The sequence below is a fragment of the Ascaphus truei genome, chromosome 10 (genome assembly GCF_040206685.1).
Source record: "Ascaphus truei isolate aAscTru1 chromosome 10, aAscTru1.hap1, whole genome shotgun sequence".
Classification (NCBI taxonomy): domain Eukaryota; kingdom Metazoa; phylum Chordata; class Amphibia; order Anura; family Ascaphidae; genus Ascaphus; species Ascaphus truei.
In genome coordinates, this window is record NC_134492.1 from 36,690,525 (window position 1) to 36,708,159 (window position 17,635).

Consider the following 17,635-nt stretch of genomic DNA (forward strand, 5'->3'; position numbering starts at 1 on the left):
ACAGGAACTATGCAGAGCAACGAAAGACAGGACAGTCAGGGATTATAAAGGAGGGAACACCAATAGGAGAGAGAGGAGGAGCAGAGGGAGAAGTGGGAGACAGCAGGGATAGGTCAGGAGGAGAAGAGGAGGAGACATGGGAGTCAGACAGAGAGATTGCATGCAGGGCATGAGAGGAGTTCAGAGACTGACAAGCTTTAGAAAAAGAGCTGTAAACTGAGAGTGCGCGCGCACAGGCTGCGTCACGAGACACGCGGAGCGCCGCGCCGCGGACACACCTGTGGAGGGGAACGGAGGAACGGAGGGGATAGCCACCAGAGGTGAGGGAATGGAAGCGGACACCTGAGGGGACCTGGGAGCGGGGAGTGTCGCCGCAGGGGCTCGGGGAACGTGCTGGTGCGCGAGACTTGCGGGGCGCGCGCTGAGGCAAGGGAACAGCGTCAGAGGTTGCCGGAGCGGGACCGGAGTGGGTAAGCGAAGGGAGGTTGGCAGGGGAAGGGACAGAGAGGGTGACGTCAGGAGCATAAGAAGGGGAAGGAATCCCCTGAACCGTCACAGACACCCACAAAGTGTCTTAGTAATTGCGGATATGTAGACCAAAACCTGGTTCCTCCGTCCTGTGTCCCGATCTTGGCACACCTCCGTCCGTCCTCGGCTCACCTCACCATGAACCTCAGCCTCAGACCGTCCGGATAGTGTCCTGGTGATGTCGTTGGGGACTACAAATGCTCTGTTTGGCCAAAAAACCCAATGGGCATTTCGCAGATTGTTCATCTGCTTCGTCAGAGGTAGAGCAACAAAAGACCTCCACCGTTAGCCTATAACCAATAAAGAATGTCACTTGTGAGCACATTCACATGTCTTAGACAGGTATGCAACCCTGCCTTTCACCATTATTGCCTAGCATACAGTGCTTTCACTGCAACAAGCAATTTCCATTTAATTCATGTGTATATATATATACATATATAAATGTATCATTATATATATATATATATATATAATATATATAAATAAATATATATATACGTTTTATATTATATTTATATATATATATATATATATATATATATATATATATATATATATATATAATCATAATAATACAGATGACAGCATAGTCATAAACATGAAGCATCGCTCCACTGGCTCAGAGCTCCTGGTGACGTACTAAGCAGGCCTAGCGCCGCAACACACTGTTGCCTAGGCAACAGCCCAGCAGTAGGGAACCCGTTACCATGGCAGCCGAGGCCTCTCACTCCATCCCCACCTACCTCGTGGTGACGTCTCTCCCTGGACGTCTCTCGCGCGTGCGCCGTAGTCGGAGTGGGCGGCGCTGTGAAGCCGAGGAAGCTGCTGGAGCGGGAGGAATATAGCTGACGCACCAACCGGAAGTACCGTTGAGGGGGGCTGTTTCCGGAGGGGGAAGGTGTTGAGTGGGACTCTCCGGGGGGGGGGGAGTTGGTTACCGAGTGTCGGTTGTCAGGGGGATAAGGAGGAGGGGAGGGAAAGCGATGCAGGCCCAGGGCCCCGAGCTCGCAAGCGGTGGGGGCCCGGAGAAGATGGCTTGTTTCTCGACCGCCCTGAGACCGAGCCTGTGTGGGTAGACCGATCCAGAGAGCACCCGGAGGAGGATGAGCCTGCTCTGTGCGCAGTATCTCCGGTGAGGGTCCGACCGGCCCGGTGGGCAAGGAATCAGAGGGGGTTAGGGGGTTGCTTATGTAGTTATTAGGACAGCAAGGGCTGTAGGAAACTGGGGTTTTGGGAGCATTGGAGGGTAAAGATACCTGTGCCTGTATGGTGAAAGAATGAGGGGAGCTTGGTAATCCAAAGGGGCGAAGTGTAGGATATAAAGGGGATTTTGTAGGGCTGGAATAAGCATGTTGTGAAGGTGTCAGAGAGGGGTGGGTGCAGGAGGGACGTTTATCGAGGGTATTACATGTATGGGGGGGGGGGGGGGTAATTTGTATGGGGTTTAAGACTAATTGACACCTCAGAACTTTAGTATTCGGTGATATTTCTATATTTTTTAATTGGGCTAATTGATGTTTTAGGACAAGCTTTGGACAGTTCATCTCCGTCAGGTAAAGCGATACTGATTTTCTTCCTTCGTTGTTTTATTCAGTTCCAATGAGATAAAGGGATTCCCTTGCCGTTAACGTGTCTAGAAAATGAAAGACTGTGCAATATAACAGTATATTATGTGATTCCCATTTTAAACTGAGTTGTATAGACCAATCACAACAGCAATCTTTTGAGTGTGTTTCTCATTCGATGTGATATATAATCTGCCCTAATTAAAAGTGCAAGTTTTAGTATGTCATTAGTCCACTAGACCCTTAGAATAGGAGAGTAAATTATCATTGTTAATGTAACCCAGGTATACTTGCAAATTTTAGATTTTAAACTCCATGTATATATCCTGGTAAAATATATTTGAAATAAATTCCAGCGTAATACATACCCACTTGAATGGGAAAAGGTATAGAACCTGCCACACTCCTGAGTGAAATATTTCTCACTGTCTGCACATCCCCTTTTTTGCAGGGGAATTCCTGGTTATTTTCTGGTAACGTTAATAGATCTGTTGTTTGCTGTATGAAAATGTAGTGGATTTCAGACTTATTGTTTCCTTCTGATCCCTTCTGCATTTTTCTCATTGTTTTGTAACAATTAACCTGAATTTTTTTTAGTGATCAGTTGCCTCCTTCCTTCTGGACTTGACTTATTGCTGTGGATAGATTATATACAGTATTTTCTCCCTGTTGTAAGTATAACTATACAGTGTGTTCACATCACAGTTCTCCTCTTCACGTGATACACGAAGAGAAGACCTGTTTGATTTTGCAGGCTTCGTGCACTGTAATTTCATCTATGAAAATAATATATGTGCGTCCATTAAAATGATCACAACCTACACGAAATCTACATGTCTCCAAGACCAATATGTCAACTAAAACCTTGATCTTCACAGTCTGTTGGTAAAGTTTTCGTAGTGGCGTCCTGAGAATTGAGGAACTCAACTAGCACCTCATTACAATTAAATGTCGAGGCAAATTTCATTTGCAAAGTGCAGTTCAAGTGGTGCCATCAAAATAAATATATTATATGTATGTATTTCCCAACACATTCTGTTTTCTTACTGCATAGTTTTCAAAGTATGTGCTAAAAGCTTTTAGGAATGGAGGACTTCCAGTTCCTGAAATGTAATGGATCATTATTTTAATAATATTATTATTATTATTAACTTTCATATAGCGCTTTTCTCCCAATGGGACTCTAAGCGCTTGACAATTACAGTACAGTGCGTGGTACTCAGCACATAGGTTTTTTTTTTATTTTTATGCACAGTCCCTGTCCATATGAGCTTACAATCTGTTTTTGGTGTCTGAGGCAAAAAGCTGTCTTGTCCAAGGTCACAAGGAATTGACACTGGAATCTGAACCAAATTCCTTGTCTTTGTTCTCAGTCAGTGCCTTTACTCAATGAGCCATTCTTTCAGCCCCAGGTTTAAGAAGGTTTATCCTGGTGATTCAGCTTGTGGAAGGGTATATTGCACCGCTTTGTAATATTATGCCTGTAATTTGTTTAGGGTATGGAATCGTTGTTATTTTGGCACTTTTCTTGCTCGCTTTGATTTATTTTTGCGTTGGTTAAGTCAAAACTCACGTGGTTGTTTTGTTTTCCACTTTACTATAGAACTATATGAAAAATCAAATAGGTTCAGGGAGGACCAGACTCTGCAGAATGGGCTTCAGGAGATCTGGATTGAAAACTTGTGAAGTTTCCATATTGCTTGCATTACACTGAAGTTGGTGATCTTGGATATAGTGGTTCCTTTTACAGTAGCAGTTAGTTGCCAGAGTCTTTAAACGCCATTTTAAATGTTTTTGTTTTGGGTTTTTTTTAAGAATGAAAAATGAGAGCTTCTTTAAATAGATGTTTTCTCTGGGGGGGGGGGGGGGGGGGAAGAGGTTGAAGCCTAGGTTCCTAAATAGGGAAAAAAGTGTTCTCATGCCATTATATTTTGACCACTGGTTGTAATAGTACAGGTAGTCTTCGCTATCCAACATTTCACTTTACAACGAATGGCATATCCAACGCTTTACAATGCCTCCCTATGGGCCATTTTTCGACGCCGGAATGCGTTATCCAACGCTCACCGCCACTGATTAACATGGGACTCACTCTACAACGGTTTCATTATCCAACGCTACTCCCAGAGCGGATTCCGTTGGATAACTGAGGACTGCCAATAGTTCAGGGGGGAAGAGTCAAACGAATGAGTCCTGGTTTCCCATGAATTTGTGGTTGTACTGTCAGCGTGTGAGTTTTTCACTAGTGTGACCTGTTCTCTAAATCATCAGCATAGAGATGAGAAATCTGCAAGGTATGGCCTGATGGGGACCAAGGAAGACACGGGCAACTGCCAAGTAGTATATTAAAAAGAAAAGCATGACTGTGTCAATTTGAAGTACTATTAGGACGGTAAACCTTTCTTTTACAATATTTACATGGGTGGTGGATCTTTGGATATTTATTGTATTCTGTTGTATGGAACTAAAGTACAGTAGTTATTATTGGCCCTGAAGAATTCTTTGGTTGTTTTTGAAGCATGAGGTAACCAATGGACCAGCATTTGTTTTGAATAGTTAGCACATCAGCTTTCAACACCTCATACATATTAAGACCACCTGTGGGGTCGGGAAATGCCAAGTACTGATAATACTTATCAAGCATTCTGATGTTGGTCTGTAAAAACATAATGCTGTATCCAAAAGAGGTATGTTATGGAACACTGCGAATAAATGAGCTTATATAGTATTTATGGTTTTCTGATTAAAAGTATTAGCTGAACCACTACAGGAGTCCATTGAATATGAAGTCTGTGTCTTTCTGTGGAGCTGTGGATGCTTTTTAGTGCTGATGCTTAGTGGATTGGGTATTAAGCCTGTCATCGAAAGTTTAAATATTTAATGTGATGACATTTAGAAGTTTCAGTAATGCGGCAAAGGGGCAGTTGGTAAGGCCATAACAAGGCTTTGCAGGGACGAACCATTTGAAAATCAAGCCAGTTTACAATTTGCTAGGTAGGGCCTTTTTAAAAAGAAGTGGTGGGAAGTCCCTTATAAAACCCCCTAAGTAGTGATTGAATAAGGACTCTTTAGCTCCCACTCTATAGTCATGTTGGAATGTATAGAAGTATCTTCTTGTCCCTTGCTCTTGGTTTACATGCTGACTTCATGGTGTTGAAGCCTGTTCCTCATTTTGTCTTTTTAAAGCGGCATTCCAACATGGGGCAAAAACAAAATTTTAAGCAACTTACCTGCGTAATTTGTTTATTTGGAAATATTTAATCAGAACTGAAGCAACTGTTTTACCTTCTTGTATCTTGTGAACAATGAATGTGTTGCATTTCTCAAGGAATGTTGGATTCAAGCATATCCACTACTTGCAGGTGTAGAAAACCTTGTTGCCCCCCATTAACGCTGGCATTATTTAACAGTAGTGCTATGGAAAACAATAGTTAAGATAACGCTTGTTATTTAACCTGTTGACGGAGGTAATAATGGCTGCTACATCTGTATATTTATCGGTTTGACTAATAATGGGTTCATAATTTTCAAGCAACAAACAGGACAAAAAAGCAAATTGGTTGTGACTTTGAGAACTAATGCTCATCTCCAGGTGACATTGAATGAATATTGTTCAATCCAACCACATCATCTGTTTTGCCTTGGAAATGTTAAGTGTAAAAACACTTATACTTGTCAGTTTTTTGTTTTGTAATGGTCTCCATTTAATCTAATAAACATGCCACTGTCCTTAGTTTGTTAGAGAGACTGACTGACTCAGATGGATGGGGAACACCAACCAGTCCCAAAGATATTCAGGAAAAAGAAATCCGCAGCACTCACGAGTAGAAAAAATATATTTTTAAGTAATCAAAAGTCATCAGGCAGTCAAACAAACTCCAGGTCGAAGTACGTTTCAGACACCTAGGTCTTTTCTCAAGCTCATACATGCATGCATACATACATACATACATACATAGCCCCTTTTAATGCCAGAAAAAGTATGACTGATTTGTGGATCTGTCCGCATAGAGCAGGCTCTCCTTCTCTTTCCCCCCCTCCCCCCTTGGCCCCGGTGTTCTGACGCCATGGCAATGCGGCATAATTCAACGACGCAGCGCCCGAAGCCGTCTGAGCCAAGGTAAGGGAACTTGCAGAAGCCTTCGCCACTCCCCCGGTATTTAATTTGAATGTCTTTGGGAAGAACGCAGGGACTGTGTAACCGCCACGCCCCCCAGTTTGCGCACGCCTGTTATAGAGTATAGTTGGGGATTATGGGCACACATTTGTGGCAGAAAGAGTTTACAAGCTAAAGCTTGGAATGCATGGCAGATGAATTGTAAACGGGCACAGAGCTGGCTGTTGGCATCAAACTGAGATTTCTTAATTTGGAGGCCCAGCAGTTATTCATTTTGCTGTCAAAGCGTTGTAGACTTCTGTGAGCAAAAAGGGTTGATTTGAAAGCTTAGTCTTTTACCAAACAGTAATGGTGTCTCATTCACAGATATGCACCTGTCTTGCCTTTGTGTTTGCGTGGAACTACCAGTTATTCTCTTGTTTTGTCTTTTGCATGAACATCTGGTTCAAGACTGTTGTCTTGTATTGCTAAGTGCTGAGCATGCCTACAACTGTTATTAAAACTGAGGTGGGTGACTAAGTCTACCTATGACATGGTTAAAACATTTTTATAGTACACTTCCATAGTCTGTGAACACTGGATATATTGACTCTCCTTCGTTGGGATTATCTGCTGGGCAGTTCTACCGTTTAGTGGTTTACCTGCAACAAGATGCATCATTGGTGGTTGTTCCAGGTCCATTTTAACTCCCTTTACAAAACTGTGACGTGTTTTTGTATGGTCTTGCTACCCGTAGGCGAAAGGGGTTGGCGATGGACAGGATAGATGATCGAAAAATATATTTTCGTAGTTTCATGAGGCCTAGGGTCTAATCCCACTCCCCATCCACCTGTGCTCAGCACTTTCAGAAAGGAAGGTTGTTTCCCTGTTACTCGTGTTTCTAGCCTCACATCTTGCATATTAGTTGGCTATTTTGGTACTTGTGTTTGTTGCATGTAAGTCTTTTAAGATATTTTTCTGCTACGTTTCTTGGCATTCTAATAATAGGAATTATCAAAGGTTTGTTTTTTTGCCTCTGTTCTCCAGCTCCAGACTCTGGTTCTGTAGCACCATAAACTGCATTACTGCATATGGGCGAATGTTACATTTTTTAGTTACACAGGTAGTGTACAAGCTTATTATGATGGGATATTAAACACCTTGAGATTCCATGAGACACATTTTAGCCTGAAATCTGTTCCATTTTTTTTCCCATTCCTACCAACCAGTCTTTGTATTGATGTGACCTCCATGTTGCCATTATGACACAGTATAGTATCCCTTCTGTGGGCATTACTACTGAATCCTACAGGAAATGTGCAGTACTGTATGCCAACGCAGGGGTGCGCAAACGTCTTGAGCTGCGCCCCCCTGCCCGGAAGCCGCAGCGTTTGCGCCCCCCCTCTCCAATGACTCAGCATCAAATGACGTTGCTGGTCATGTTACGTGGCCCCGCCGCGTCATTTGACGCATGTTGCCATGGCGATGTGTGATGTCACATGACCCCGCAGTGTCAGTTGTCACCGCGACGTGTCGCCGAAGACCCAGCAGAGAGCTGGTAAGTGAGTTACATAGGCCTCATGCCTCCCCCGTCATTTAATTTAAATGCCGTGGGGAAGAGCGCGGCGCCTCTGTAATCGCCCGCGCCCTCCTAAAAATTCTCGCGCCCCCCAGTTTGCGCACCGCTCTGAGAATCGGGTAAAGCAACTTGGGATGCCCCTAAACACTGGGGTCTATGTTGAAGAAAAATGCAAGAGCTGGCTGCTAAAGGCAAAAGATCCTAATCAAGGAAAAGCAATATGTAGAAGGGAGCCAAGCACACCAAATAGTAGAAAAAAAATCAGATCCCTGATGAAGGTGCATGTGCACCGAAATGTTGGATGCAATTCTGACTCTCTAGTCATTAAATGACCTTGTTTGCCATACTTTTGATTTTTTTTTTTCTCTCTACATTTTGGTATGCTTGGTTCCTTTCTACAAAGTACTATATGTTGTCATATTTTTATACCTAATAACACGGGACACTACTGAATGTAAAAGATGAGCAAAGCTAATTCTTCATGTCTTCCTGTCGAGTATGTATGTATGTATGTATGTATGTCTTTATTTACATAGCGCTTCACATTAATAATACACGTGACAGTCGTATAAATAACAAATAATACAAATAGCAGGTCCCTGCTCCAAAGAGCTTACAATCTAATTGGTAGGTAGGAAGAGCGTACAGAGACAGTAGGAGGGCGTTCTGGTAAGTGCGTCTGTAGGGGGCCAAGCTTTATGTATCATTTGTATAGTATTAGCCACAGTGCTACTCATCCTTCTTTAAGCAAGTGGGTCTTAAGGTGGGTCTTAAAGGTGGATAGAGAGCGTGCTAGTCTGGTATTGAGGGGAAGGGCATTCCAGAGGTGTGGGGCAGTCAGTGAGAAAGGTTTAAGGCGGGAGAGGGCTTTAGACACAAAGGGGATAGAAAGAAGACATCCTTGAGCAGAACGCAAGAGTCGGGATGGTGCATAGCGAGAAATTAGGGCTGAAATGTAAGGCCTCGGACATGGTCAAAAAGACCGTGCTGAGGCGCACTGAGGGGAACCATTTATCCCTATCAGTGCGGCTTTAGACAGCGCTTCCGCAGGCGTGTGCGGAGGCGTGTGGAAATGCAGGAGACAGGCAAGTTTAAATTTTGCCGCTCATGCAAGCGCAGGGTCGGTCACGTGACTGCCAGAAGCCAATGGCAGTCTGACGTCAGCACCGTGGCGCCCTAGCCCCGCCTCCCGCCCGGCTCCCACCCTGCACACAAGCGCGTTCGCTGATGCTCATGCAGGGACAAGAAAAATCTCCTGCATGAGTGTCAGCGCTGCCTAGCGCCGCTCCCTGCACCATGTCCCAGGCCTAAGGAGGAGCAGAAGAGTATAAAGCTTTAAAAGTGAGGCGGAGAATTGAGTGCGAGATTTGATTGGAAGCCAGGAGAGTGATTTCAGCAGGAGAGACGCGGAGACAGATTTAGGAAAGAGTACAGTGATTCTGGCAGCAGCGTTTAGGATAGATTGTAGGGGAGACAGGTGAGAGGCAGGAAGGCCGAACAGCAGGAGGTTAGAGTAATTGAGACGGGAGAGAATAGGGCCTGAGTCAGAGTTTTAGCAGTCGCGCAACAGAGGAACGGGCGTATCTTTGTAATATTGCGGAGGACTATTAAATATAGATGGTAAAGGCACAGGTTTTTTGTGTCTCGGATTATTAAATTAATTTCTAAAGGTCCCCCCACACAATAGTAGTGAGAAGAATCTAAAACCATCAAAACCAATGCATCAGAAAACATAGGGTGCTATAATAATGTGGCCCAGTAAATCTACTACACACAGTGAGATCACAACAAAAGCACACAAATTATCAGGTTAAATATATTAAACATAAATTGAATACACTGATTAACAAATGTTGTTGCCTTGTCCTTGGACCTTCCTGATAATTGATCAGAAACAAGTCCAATTAAAAGACCTACCCAAGACTTATTTTGCCCTCCTAGAATGGGGGCGGGGTGGACACCAGATCAGTTTTGCCCAGTGTCTGCACTTAATTATTGTAATGAAGGCATCAGAGCAGTGTTTTTCAACCAGGGTTCCTTGGAAGCCTTGGGCTCCCCAGACATCCCTAAAGGGTTCCCTGCAATTCTCTTGTCATTTGAAAATTGTTCAAAAGACAGGTGAATTCACAATGCATCTGATAAGATATTACTATTCGAGATGGTTGGGGGTTTCTCAGAATTTCACTCTACTAAAAAAAGTTGGAAACCACTGCATCAGAGTAGCAATTTCTCTTTGCAACACGTCACACAAAATGAAAATAGTATTGCAACTGTCCTAAACTGGTGGTCTCTGCATCTACAGATAAGTCACTAGAACATTTATTTCCTAATATTAATGTAGTAAAGCATATCTGATTTATTGGTTCTTAAGCCTGTGAAGTGGTTAAACAAAGGGACACGAATGTTTACATCTGCATCTTGGCTCTGGATTTTTTTCCAATTAAGCTGTTAAATTGTGTGTCTGCTGCCAAGCCTGTAGTCATCAAATTAAGAGTTCAGTTGCCGCACTCCTTCTCTGCGACCTCTTGTGTTTTGCTGGTTCCGTTCTGTCCTCACTTTAAATTAGATGCAGCATCTAAGTCTTGTTTTGGCGCGGAAGCCGCACAAAAATATAAATTTTCACGTATTTGCTGTGATCTGCCACGCCACTGCTCACTTCCGTGCGCACGGCTGAAGTATAGCACGCCAGGCCTGGACACAGCCAATTATAAGTGCCGCGCGCGCTCTATATATTACGGGCCTAACAGCATGATTTTAATAAAGCACACCTACTATCGGAACGACTTAAAAAAATTGTACTTCACTTCTATCGTTCATAGTTCTGTTTCTTTTTAAATATGTTTTACGTTTGCAGTGGGGTTTTCCCCTTCATTCAAACCACCATATCACAGTAACTGTCTCATTTGTCATGCTCAGATCACTACGTAAACTTATATTTTACGTTCTGCGTTTGTTTCTGTCTCGCAGTTTCTCCTTATCTGCTCATTTAGGGTTTTTTAGTGGTACACCTCTGCATGTTCCCATCCGTAAAGTATACGTGAATAACAGTCTCTTCTCTGCACGGTCAACCTCAGAATGAAATACCCGAGAGTGCTGGCTGTGGGACTAAAAACCTATTCAGGTTTCTAGTCTCAAACTTCTATATACATAGCCATATACATGTAGTCTGGGACCCTGTCCCGCTGGCGTCTTTGCTGTGCATTTGAGTACCCTGGTATAATGTGGTCAGACAAACTCCGGCCTCCTACCCCTGTGATGATCTTAAAGTGGCTGGCTTCCAGGGCAATATTTGATCCTCTAATGTGCCAACAGCAGCACATGAAAAATCTATAATCTGCTTTTGATAAGTGGGAGGTATCTATCCATCTGACCATCTATCCAGCAGTCCCTCGGGTGAGTCTACATCCCCCGCTTCCTCTTGCCGTGGAGACATTGGCAGCTGAGCGCTTCCTATGTCGGCTTAACCCTCTCAATATCAGAAGATCATGTTGAACTTTGTGCTCATCTTTCAATCTTGATTGTTACCTCGTATGGTTTTTGTATTTTCTCATTCAGTGTTTGCTTGTGTCGGTTGCATACTCTAATGTAGAAGTTGGGAGATACAGGACTATTATTGTTGTTGCCTTAGGGGAAATGGCCCATGTGCTTTTTAATCACTTTGTAATTGGTTGTACCCGACATCCTGTATACAGGAATGCATGCGGAGATGCTAAAACTAGAATTTGTTTAAGCAGAGTTATCTACTTCCTCGAGTTCAAGCTACAAATATCCTCTTACCTCATCAATTCATGCTTTTTGATTACTTGCGTACACAAGTCCCAAATATTACTCGACATAAGTTCTCCAATGTATTCTTCTTTTCTGTTTATCTTTTTCCTCTTGGTTTTATAAACGACTGTCAGTGACTGTCCCTCACAAAATACACTGACACACTCCTACTTTATTATAGATGTTACCGAATTGATTGTGATAAAACATGACAAAGACCTTTTTAACCCAGTGTGGCAAGTACATGTTCAGTCCACCTCTCAGGTTTCTGATTTGAAAGGCTGCGTGACTCGTAATTATATGTAGCGCAACTCTTATTATGTGTTGTAAATTCACTCCCACATTTATCATTTCCTTTATCAGCCTCTTCATTGCATGAAGGGTCCTGCAATGTTCTTGTAGAAGCATCTCAAATGCTCTAGTTGTTAATGCCCTCATTCATATCCCCGTGGCTGCACTGTCTCCCCCCTTCCTGCGCCTTTCTCAGTGTCTCAGAATCGTGCACATACACGCACATCACATATCTGGCAGTGTGGCTTCCTGAAGGAGCGTGGAGGAAAGAGATGGCTGTAATTAAACCGACAGACCAGGTTTCACTGATGCTAGTAGATAAAACTCCATTCGTTGTGACTGACGCCGACTACTTTCTCAGGGAGAGTCTGTCCGTATGCACATCTTGCCATACAAGTATGGTCTCATTTGTAAAACTAGATAAAGGGGATTATGGTTTCAGCATGAGCGAGAATGGAAGTAATCTTTGGATATCCAAACTATCACTTGTGAGCACATTCACATGTCTCAGACAGGCCTGCAGCCCTGCTTTTCCCCATTCTCTTAGCATACAGCGCTTCAATTGCAGCCAGGGATTCTGGCAAATGACATGCAAGTGTGATGTCCCAGAATCCCTGGCTGCAGTGGAAACACTATGCTAAGAGATAATGGGGAAAGGCAGGGTTGCAGACCTGTCTGAGACATGTGAATGTGCTCACAAGTGATATTTGTATTTGCTGTACGGTGAATGGGGTTTTTGTCACACTTACCCAAGATAACTAATAGCTAATGACATGCCTGACCTTGAGCAAAGTACATGCCTCTGGTACCTGAGATATGAAATAAAAGTGTAAGTTCATTAGCACTGTAATTATTTAACTTGGTCGTTTTTAACGTGTTACGTGGAACCCGGGGGTTCCTTAAGAAAACCGGGATACTGACGACGAATATTAGTCCTGTTAAAGTCCTGATAACCTTTATAATGACTAAATTCACAAATATGGCAAAAATAAAGTTGTGATGGTATAATTTAAAAAGCTGTTTGGACCCTCATTTTTGTAAATTAACAGAGCATTATTATTTTTACGTACATTGGATAAATGGTCTAGCATTCTGCAAATTGCCATGCGTTCAACCGTCATATTGTATATTTTAAGGGTCCTACAGTTCTGCAAAGGTTGGCAAACGCTGATTTTAAAGTAGCAAAACATGCAGCATTGCACAATTATTCTTAGGTTTTTTTTTTTTAATTAAAGGATTGAAGCAGGGGGTCTCCAAAGCTGAACTGCATTCATTTCAGCTCCAGGGCGCCCCTGCTTCCAGAGATACCTCTGTAGGGGGTGCTGGTATCTCTGAAGTGTTAAATGTCCCGGTCGCGCAGACCAATACGAAGCCGCGACGTCACGACTTCCTATTGGCCTGCATGACACGAGATATATTTAAAGCTACTTTTCGTTAGGCGCACAAGTTCCCTGGCTACAGATACCGGCAGCACCTATGGAGGCAAATATCCATGGAAGCAGCGGGTCCCCAGAGCTGAAATTAACACAGTTAAGCTCCGGACACTCCCTGCTTCAATCCTGTAATAAGAAATTAATTAAAAAATTCATGTCGTACACATGTTTTGCTGCTTTAGCGAAATTGTTCTGTATCTAATTCAATACAATGTAATGATGTATATAATGTCAGGATAATTTCAATGTATTAAAGCGGCAATCCCATCCAGAAGCCTATGGTTCTGTAAGTTACACTTCTATAGGGTTCGTATCTTGCCCTCTGAGCATGTCCTGCTTTTTATTTGTTTTCGCTAGAGCAGGGGGGCGCAAACTTTTTATTTATTTTTTCCCCGGTGACCCCGGCCGGCGGTCACCTCACCCCCACTTACCTCGGCTCCGGCATCGTGACGTCACATGAAATGACGCCGCGTTGCCATGGTGACGCGTGTGGAGCCAAGGTAAGTAAAGGTTTACAGAGGCCCTGCAGCTCACCCGGCACTTCATTAAAGTGCCTTCGGGAAACGCGCGGGGACTCTGCAAACCGCACTCCCCCCCTCAGGCAGTCTTGTGCCCCCCAGTTTGCGCACCGCTGCACTAGAGCAGGGGTGGCCAACTCCAGTGCTCAAGGGCCACCAACAAGTCAAAGATTGAGCCACCTGTGCTAAAGCAGGAATATCTTGAAAACCTGACCCCGTTGGTGGCCCTTGAGGACTGGTGGTGTGTGTGTGTGGTGTGTGTGTGTAGTGTGTGTGTTTAAAAAAATAAAATAATTTAAACATGCTTTTAAGCCCCTGTTTTTGATGTTACCATGGTCACCTTTTTAGACTATAATGAGCTCTAGGAAAAGATTAATTTTAACCTGCCGGGTACTTGATATTTAAATGCAAATCCTTACTGTAGCTCCTAAATAAAGCATCAGCCATTGGCACTGGCAAGAAGAGATCTCTAAAAGTGAGAAAACAAAGCGATTAGCGCGGACTGCTGCTTCAATACATAGCACCACTCACCTTCTTTCTCCTAAATAAATCCAATCTGAATGTTTTGAGGTTTATATCTGTTTCTCTCCCCCCCCCCCCCCCCCTGATCTTTAGCAAAAGCACAGCGTTATTCATTGTAGCATTTGTTTCATTGGAACCTGATGATCCCACCATGTTCCATTCTGTGTACACTGCTAATGTCCCATCAAACACCGCTCATTATCATTTGTTGTCTGTTTTCAGTTTGGCTTTTCTACTGGTTTACAGTCAAGATGGGAAAATTCTTTTAAAAAAAATGTGTCTATCTGCCAGAAGCTGGCCCCTCTGGGAGTGAAAGTGTTAAATGGCTGCACTGAGCTGAAGTACAAAAGCTGCTTTAGTTCTATAACATTTTGTACTCTTCATATGAGAGCTGCACAGGTATTACAGGAGGCAAAGGTTTTGCTGCCTGATTGTTACTTTAACACTCATGTTGAAGACACAGTAGGTTAAACGGAGGCCTTTCAAGCCAACGTGCAGGGAGCTCTGTTTATATCTAGTGGTAACCAGTCCTTCTCCTTTCCCTTGCAGGCAGGCTGAAGTCCTGAAAGCAGATATGACCGGTAATCTCGCCTTTTATCAGCTACTTGTTTGCCCTTTCCTTGCTCTCTCTTACCAATGGTATGGGTGTGATGGGAGAACTTGAGAGCACCTTCAAGTTCAGCTTCTGTTCCTCTGTATAAGAAAGTAATAGGAGACGCTGTGTAGTGTTGGGATAACGCATTGCATCTGCAGTATACATGTGAACATCAGTAAAGCAGTATTACATTACCAACTGGTGTGCTGAATTGAAATGCGCAGGAGTTGAACCCAAGATGTTTGTGCAGCGGTAAATGTGTCTGTAGGAAAAGAGTTGGGCTAAATGCAGTGGTTGAGTGTTTGTGAGATCACGCATTGATGTCAGAACTGGTTGTGTGGTGAGAAGCCGAGCATGTGTCGTCCTTGGCTGGTGTGTAAGAAACAGGATGATTGTACGTGTGCAGGAGGTTTCAGACTGCATTAGTGCCTGACCTGGATCTCGTGTGTGTGTGTGTGTGTTTTGTTGGTCAGAATACAAGCCTGGTACAGCTGAGGTGTGGACGTCCCGTCAGGCCCTGCAAGACTTGTACCAGAAGATGCTGGTCACAGACTTGGAGTATGCACTGGACAAGAAGGTGGAACAGGATCTGTGAGTATAAAGTGCCCTTGTCCTGCCCTGTCTGCTTGTTTGAGGGATAGTGTGTGTAATTAGAAAGGCCAGAGATAATCTTTTATCTCTTGGAATTCCAATAGGTTAATTGACATGGTATTGATCAGCAGTGGCCAACTCTAGTCCTCAAGGGCTACGAATAGGTCAGGTTTTTAGGATCTCCCTGGTTCAGGACAGGTTGCTCAACCAGTGGCACAGTCAACGGTTGAGCCACCTGTGCTGAAGCAGGGATATCCTGAATACTGGACCTGTTGGTGGCCCTTGTGGACTGGAGTTGGCCACCCCTGCTATAGATGAATGATCCTAGAGCGGCGATAAACGGCATTCGCCCAGTGCAGGTAACATATAATTTTTTTTAAATATACTTTTTTTCCTTGTTTTATTATTATTTAATATACAGTAATTAGCTTCTTTTAGAAAGATTTATATACTCTTAAAGCGTATTTTTTTTTTTTCTCTCTCTTTCAAAAAAAAAAAAAAAAAAAAACTTTTATTTTCACTGAGCCCTAATTCGTTGGCACAAAGTAACAAAGAAAGAGGGGATTAACGATTTCACCTGTATATGTAAGAGTTTTGACACCAGATTAGGTCTCGGTCGTAGAAACCCTCCAAATTATTTGATCACCGTGGTAACTAACATTTAAAAAAAATATATATTTATTTATATATTTATTTATTTATTAATACTTGGATATTTACCACCTACACTGAACCTATTAAAATGCTACTGCTAACATTGGACCTTGGTGGTGTGCTGCCCACCTTAGATTTTCTACCAGGTCATAGCAAGGATCTTTTTGGCAAATCCATTCCTACGGTGCCTAGAAGTGAATAATCCCAGGGTAAATCCCACAGTCCCCCTGTACTCCAACTCATGTTCCTCTTCAGTTTATCACCCTGTTTTGTTCCTTCCCTTTTTTTCTCTCCTGCATGCAGTGGTTAGAGGTTTCCATGTCTCTGAATGTGTTCCTTCTTGGGAGCTTTGTGTTTGCTTGTCAGATGAGAACCTTTGGCTGTTCCCAGCGAGCGTAGAGATTAACAATGAAGCAACATGCATCTCTCCTAGTCTAATCATTCCCAATCTGATTTGGTAATTGACTTGTAAAATGACTTCCTAGAGTATCATCTTTGTGGTATTCCTGAATCGTACGGTCTAGTCATAGCTGGATCATGTAACGCTATTAACTAGATTGGCATCCTGTTCTTACGGTATCATTGTATATATCTTGCGTTGCAAAGAAAGCAGTCAGCACTGTATATAGATGTTAATACGGGGAATGCTGTCCTGTCTGTAGCTGGAACCATGCCTTCAAGAACCAGATCACAACGCTGCAGGGACAGGCCAAGAACCGGACAAACCCAAACCGTAGTGAAGTACAGGCAAATCTGTCGTTGTTCCTGGAGGCAGCCAGTGGCTTCTATACACAGGTGAGGCCTAAACTTTTCTGTTGGACAATTCGGGGATTGTATGATGGTACATTTGCACTGTTATAGGCAGCCTTTTCTTTCTTTGTACCTGTGGCTTTGCATACACGCACGTACCTTCAGACAATCTTCTTGTTTACATATGCTGTGCTTTTCTAATAATTCTAGTCATTTTCTCCCACCTACCATCTACAATATCTGCCGATCTTTCTTCTCTCGCCCATCATGTTCTCTCTGCCTTCCCTCAGACGTTGGTTCTCTTCTCTCAGCTTTTGCAGGAGCTTTGCACAGTGTTTAACGTGGATCTGCCATGCCGTGTGAAATCCTCCCAGCTGGGAATTATCAGCAATAAGCAGATGCACTGTGGGACGGTGGTGAAGCCTCAGTCCAGTTCTTGCGCCTACATCTGCCAGCACTGCCTAGTGCATCTTGGAGACATAGGTAAGACTGAGGAAGTTGTGAGACCAGAGCAAGTAGGGGACAGAGCTGCACCGTTATCACACAACCTGCTCCAATACGGATACTGAATTTATAGGGCTGCACGTTCAGGGTTAGTTTAGTATTATGCTGAACATGGGCTGTAACATGCCGAGACAGTTGCATCCATGTAGGGGATTCTCCAGCCAAGTCCTGTTACTGAATAGGCAATGGGCTATTACAGGCTAACAGTTCGAGGGTAAACGCACTCCTAGTGAGTCTT

At 43.4% G+C, this 17,635-nt stretch overlaps 1 protein-coding gene across 7 annotated transcripts in view; it reads left to right on the forward strand.

Annotated features, from left to right (window-relative positions):
* The first annotated feature begins 1,449 nt into the window (after positions 1-1,449).
* The window catches only part of SMG7 (SMG7 nonsense mediated mRNA decay factor), a 34,201-nt gene continuing 18,015 nt past the window's right edge, over positions 1,450-17,635 (forward strand). The window contains exons 1-8 of one of the 7 annotated variants that reach the window (XM_075616574.1): positions 1,450-1,663; positions 2,055-2,084; positions 2,694-2,767; positions 14,853-14,884; positions 15,372-15,489; positions 16,447-16,600; positions 16,806-16,938; positions 17,205-17,376. In XM_075616574.1, the coding sequence (XP_075472689.1) occupies positions 15,459-15,489; positions 16,447-16,600; positions 16,806-16,938; positions 17,205-17,376 (490 nt within the window). In that variant the 5' untranslated portion in view covers positions 1,450-1,663; positions 2,055-2,084; positions 2,694-2,767; positions 14,853-14,884; positions 15,372-15,458. Of the gene's footprint in view, positions 1,664-2,054; positions 2,085-2,693; positions 2,768-14,852; positions 14,885-15,371; positions 15,490-16,446; positions 16,601-16,805; positions 16,939-17,204; positions 17,377-17,635 lie in introns of those variants that run through there. The other 6 variants (XM_075616579.1, XM_075616577.1, XM_075616573.1 and 3 more) reach the window with 6 other exon arrangements.